Source organism: Elephas maximus, chromosome 3 (assembly GCF_024166365.1).
Source record: "Elephas maximus indicus isolate mEleMax1 chromosome 3, mEleMax1 primary haplotype, whole genome shotgun sequence".
NCBI lineage: Eukaryota > Metazoa > Chordata > Mammalia > Proboscidea > Elephantidae > Elephas > Elephas maximus.
Window position 1 is genome coordinate 182,435,606 of NC_064821.1, and position 6,000 is coordinate 182,441,605.

Genomic DNA, 6,000 nt, shown 5'->3' on the forward strand with positions numbered 1-6,000 from the left:
ACATAACTGTTATAGTGACTTTATTCACTTTATTGCCCCAAACTGAGAACATTCAAATATTCTTCACTAGATGACTGGATAAACATACTGGTACATACTTGCAACAGAACACTATTTAGCAATAAAAAGGAATGAACTTTTGACGCATGCAATGTGGATAAATCGCAAATGCATTATGGTAACTGAAACAAACCAGACTCAAAAGGCTACACATAGTATTACTCCATTTATATGACATTCTGAAAAAAAGGTAAAAGTATGACACAAAACAGGCCAGTGGCTGCCAGGGGCTGGGGGCTGAACTGACTACAAAGGAGCATGGCGGAACTTTTTGGAGCAATGGAACTGTTCTATGATGACTGTGGTGGTGGTTTCAGGACTGTACATGTTTGCTAAAACTCAAAACTGTACACTAAAAAGGTTGAATCTTACCATCAATAATTACACCTCAATAAACCCGGAGAAAAAAAGGATTATGCTACTTTTCCACAAATTGTATATGAGCATACCAGTATGGACTTTTGTTTTATTTATTTATTTATTTAATCTATAGGCGAAACATAGTGTCTAATTCTTGTTTGGAGGGGCTTTTCTCCCTGCAATTTATACCATGAATACGATTAAGATTTTTAACAGTGTTTTAAGATAAAACACAAAATCTAAAGTAAACATAATCCCCACGCTCTAGTGCAACAGGATTGGACACCACAGAGAAATAAACAGGAATGCACACAAAAAATTGTCAGAATGTATTTAAATAGAGAACGGTGATGCAGAAGCATCTAGGAGACAATCTCAGTTGGGCAACAACGACAGAAAGTCCTTACCATCACCGTGTAATCGATCTGTGGTGCCATCTCAGCATTAGTTCCACCTTTCAAACGAAGTTCTGATGGAGAAGCAGCAAAGAGGACACAGGGCATTGAGACCTGCATCAAGAGGCAGACGCTCCTAAGGAGAAGGCAGAACAGGTTTAGCACATTTTCTTTTTAAAATCTGGTCTCAGGTTAATAAAGGAAGCCACACATCACCATCAGCTGAAGCATAGAAAACTGAGAAAGCAGATTCATGCCTTTAAGTTTAAAGACACTTCAGTATCTGAGTAATAAAATCCTGAATCTTAAAGAAACGCAGTAGTGCACAGCCGCTTTAAATGACAAGCAAACCTGAGTTTGAATCCCAGCCTAAACACTTCTTAGTTGGATGATGTTGGGTAGGTTCCGACATTTTTCTTCATATTACAAAGACGTAAAAAATTAATTTAAATCACCTCTCTTCACAGTGTTTTTATAAAAGCGTTCTTCAAAGTAGAGTTTATGAAGTGTATTCAAACAGTCAAGGTTGAGAAATATTCCACTGATTGTATCTGAGTCTCTATCATGTATGTGGCCCTATTCCAGATATCAAGTTAAATAAGATATAGTCGCTATCATCATGGAGTGCATGATGATAAAATAGAAGACAACATTTTAAATAAGATTTTACAAGAATTGATACCTGAACATTGCGCATTAAAAAAGGCTTGCTTTACAGCCTGTTTGGGCCTTATAATCAAATTATGTGAAACATCATAAGAAAGAGTGAAGAACATGAAGTATCTTTAAAAATGAGAATATTTGGCCAGATTTTCTAAATATGCTATTATCTCCCCTTCTCCAAGGTCAAGGGAAAGCAATCATAAATAGATTGTAGTTTGAAATAAACCTGAAATTAGTTGACATAAGCCTCTACATACCAAAAGATGGAATTTTACATAACTTTTCTATGACAATGATGCACACATACTGAATAGGAAAGTCTCTATCACTAATAAAGAACTTCATTAATTCAAAAGGTACTTATTCACTGCGCCATGTGTTAGGCATGGTAAGAGAAAAATCTGCGAGCTATAATCTCTGTTCTCATGGAGTTCGGTGCAGGTGCAAATGAAAGAGACTTGGAAATGTTCAATTTACTAAAAACCATAGGTTTTAACTACTATACTCATTGTTTAGAAACCCTGGTGGCATAGTGGTTAAGGGCTACAGCTGCTAACCAAAAGGTCCGCAGTTCGAATCCACCAGGCGCTCTTTGGAAACTTTATGGGGCAGTTGTACTCTGTCCTATAGGGTCACTATGAGCCGGAATCGTCTCAATGGCAATGGGTGTATAACCCAACCCAACCCAGTGCCATCGAGTCAATTCCGACTCATAGCAACGCTATTGGACAGAGTAGAACTGCCTCATAAAGTTTCCAAGGAGCGCCTGGTGGATTCGAACTGCCGACCCTTTGGTTAGTAGCCGTAGCACTTAACCACTATACCACCAGGGTTTCCAATAGGTGTATTTATATATGTATACATACACATATATATAAAATACTCATTGTTTATTCCCTCCTAGAAGCCTAATATTTAAAAAGTTCCTTCCAATGATTGTAAAGCACTGATTTAAAAGATTTTCCTTCCAATAAAGCTACATTCTAAGAATAGTAAAAAAAAAAAATCTTAATTTTAGGATAGAAAGGAATTGCAAAGATAAACAAGATTCTTTTTAGAAAACACATGGTACAGTAATAAGTAGAAATAACATTAGAATGTTAATAAATAAGGTGTGTTTTCTTGCTAGGATTCTACTTAATTTCCTGAATAGAGTTGAATTATCAATTTAAAACTCATTTCCCATACACTCTAGTGGATTATGAGCCAGGAGGCCTGGATTCTAATTCTGACTCTATGCTTGGGTAAATTACTTAACTTCACAGGTATCTGATTTCCTTGTCACAAGATGGGAGCAGGGTTGGAATATTTATGGCTTCTATTTTCCCTTTTGCCTGGTGCCCTGGTGGCGCAATGGTTAAAGCATTCAACTGCCAACCGAAAGGTCGACGATTTGAATCCAGTAGACACTCCTTGGAAACACTATGGGGGCAGTTTTACTCTGTCAGATAGGGTCGCTCTGACTTGGAATCCACTCAGTGGCAGTGGGTTTTATTTTCCCTTTTGCAGCTCCAATATTCTAAGATTCTCCTTTAATTAATTTCTAGACAGTTTGTTATCTATAACTCTTTTCCATTTTGTACAGGAGAATGCTCTAAATAATATCCTGACTATAAAGATACATCAAAATTCTTTAATTCTTGTAGGAAAGTTCTTCCTTGGCCTAGCAGCACGTTCCATTTCTTAGAGGCCTATTTAAATCATAATGCAAGTCTCAATTATCAACCAACATTTTCTTAAACTAAAAAACCCTAACTCATTAAAACAGTCATTTCTGAAACAAACTGGCATCAAGTTTACAGTACCATTTCTTATTTTATCAAACTTCCTAGTAAATGGGTAGGATTTTGGAAAAGGATGCTATTTAAAGTAGTAAGCAGCCAAATGCCACAGTAAAGCAATACAAAAATTTTGTCAATAAAAGGAGGGAATACTTGAAAATGATACAGGAGGTCCAATTTAATTGTTAAGTATCATTTCCCAATGGGAAAAAATATCAGGATCATGTCTAAAAATTTCTCAATAGAGTTGCATAAACCAAAAAACCCATTACTGTCGAGTCAATTCCGATTCATAGCGACCCAATAGGACAGAGTAGAACCGCCCCATAGGGTTTCCAAGACTGTAATCTTTACAGAAGCAGACTACCACATCCTTCTCCTGAGGAGCCATCAAGCGCTTAACCACTGCACCATTAGGGCTCTTTAGGGTTGCATTAGTACTTATTAAAAGACAACAAAAATAAGTAGACTAACAATAGGAGAATATGGTTCACAGTTAGCTATAAGCCAAGAACTAAATTTGCTACTATATAAAAATTGCTATAATTACTGTATATGAAAGCTTAGCTTCAGATACTTAATCTTTAAATATTACAAAAAGAAATCAATATACTATACACTATATTACACCTTTCAGAAAATTCCAGCTACAGTAATTAATGAACACTTAGGTCCCCAAAACTTTACATTATCTCCAAATCTGAAAGGTAAGCATTTTATCTCCATTTTAAGAGTGGAAAATAAGGCAGAAGTTAAGTGGCAGAATCTGGATTTGAACCCAGGTCTAACTCCAAAGGCCGTACATAAATGGAACGTGACACATACCCTGCTGTCTTGGTATCTGCTGTGTGGGTTCCACCTCTGATCTTCTCCGGTGCAAAGGTTATTTCCGTTGAGCCAATTTCTGCCCCCTCCAGTTGCCCGTCACACAAATCTCGAATCATTTCCAGTCCAGATAAATGTTGAGGCCTTCAGGTCATAATACTGCATCAAAACGTGTGTATTCAACTGCCTATATGCCCACATTTTATGACATTTATAAAACTGCAATGGCATGAAAAAAGCAATGTCTAGCCTACCACAGAAAGTGCCCCTTCTTCGGTTTCAGAGCTTCCTTTTGTGTTTTTATGCACCTAGACTACCTGCTAGTAGGCATCATTTTACGGATTCCTTCGTGACCAGTTATTTTGGCTATTAGAAGTGGGTAAAAGAAGAAAACTAAAGTCGCCAGCCACAATTTCACTTCACCGAATAATCTATGGTACCTAAAACAGACTTAATGAATTGGATTTTCCAACTGGAGGATTGGAATATTAATGTTTGCACGTATCAATAAATGCCTCGTGATTAAAAAAAAAAAAGACTAGGTGTAGCTGGTCTATAAAAAGACAACGGAATAGACGGAATGAGAAGGAATCAGACTGGCTTCAATCCAGGTCCTCTTCTAATAGGTGCATAAACATGAAGTTTATTTAATGGCACACCCAGCTTCCCAAACAGAAGTAAAATGAAGGGCAAGTGTCAAGGTGTTTCCCTGTCCACAAGAGATAATTCTGATCTTATTCACAGCTAACTGGAGGTCTGAATGAAGGAAGCAATTACACAGCTTAAGGTCCTTTCCAGTTCTATGATTCCAAAACGAACGTCTGCATAGGATGCACTGGTTAGAGAAGGGATTTTCCTCTGCCATACAGATACTTCTGTCCTGCTGTATCTTCCTCCCTGATCAGTGCTCTCCGTGTACGTGGAATGCCCGATGAGGTGGAGAAACATATTACAAGGTAATTCTTTAGGCAAAGAAGACAGCCTGGGCCAAGGAAGGAAAGCTTGGGCTTATTTCTAAACTCACCCCTTGATGCTTTCCAAATAGCACAACCCAGGCCACCGCTAACCGCCCAGGTCGAGCGTCCCGGGGCTAGAAAAATAGGCTCGAGGGCCGAGCCCCTCTCGGTCCGAGGCCGAGTCCCTGATCCTTCAGCCCCCGGCTAAGTCCCCAATTCCCCAGTCACTCGGCCCGGGTCCCCGATTCCCCAGCCCCGGGGCCCGGCCGGCCAATTTACCGCAGGCCTGGCGTGCTGCGGCCGGCTCTGATCTTCTGCACCCGCAACGGGAGGCCCAGGAGACAGCTCAAGGCGGTAGAGACCCTCAGGATCTGGCCGCCCTGCAAAGAGTAAGGGTAGGGGCGGAGAAGTAAGGACACCCGACGCCAAAGCTCTCCTCCCCAGCCTGGGCTGCCAGCCTCTTCACTTTGAGCTCTGCACTCACCCCTTCCATGATCCCGCCGTCGACCTCCACCCACTGCCCCGCCATGAGGGGCACCCCGCGGCCCGATGCGCTACGACGAAGCCCCCGCGGGAGCCGGACGAAGAGGAGACGCAGGGTCCCACCCAGCAGCCCTGCAGCCTCGGGCCTCGCACGGGGCCACCGAAGCCCTGCGGAAAGGCGGAGCAAGCTGCGGACCTCCCTTTGCCCCGCCCAGCAGCCAGTGCACATGCGCGCGGTGCGGCACAGCGCTCCGCCTCTTAAAGAGCGCGCACCCGGATAATTCCGGCCCCGGGTGGGCTCGGAAAACGGTGAGAAATTTAGGTGGCGGCAGGGGGATGTCCTGCAGCACAGTAGGAAGCGTGGCCCTCGCCGACTTGTTTGCTGAACACAGCAAAACCCATAGGCTGCAGAAAGTCTGCTTTTTCTAACTGGATGCTCCAGTTGTCCCGCATGATGGTGCAAGTATCTGTGTTTAT

General features: G+C 41.5%; 1 protein-coding gene across 2 annotated transcripts in view; it reads right to left on the bottom strand.

The window, feature by feature from the left end:
- Positions 1-5,696, bottom strand: part of RTCA (RNA 3'-terminal phosphate cyclase) — a 30,076-nt gene extending 24,380 nt beyond the window's left edge. The window contains exons 1-4 of one of the 2 annotated variants that reach the window (XM_049880254.1): positions 5,525-5,696; positions 5,320-5,420; positions 4,085-4,228; positions 828-951 (exon numbers count right to left, since the gene is read on the bottom strand). In XM_049880254.1, the coding sequence (XP_049736211.1) occupies positions 828-951; positions 4,085-4,228; positions 5,320-5,420; positions 5,525-5,569 (414 nt within the window). In that variant the 5' untranslated portion in view covers positions 5,570-5,696. Of the gene's footprint in view, positions 1-827; positions 952-4,084; positions 4,244-5,319; positions 5,421-5,524 lie in introns of those variants that run through there. The other variant, XM_049880255.1, reaches the window with a different exon arrangement.
- Positions 5,697-6,000: the final 304 nt, after the last annotated feature.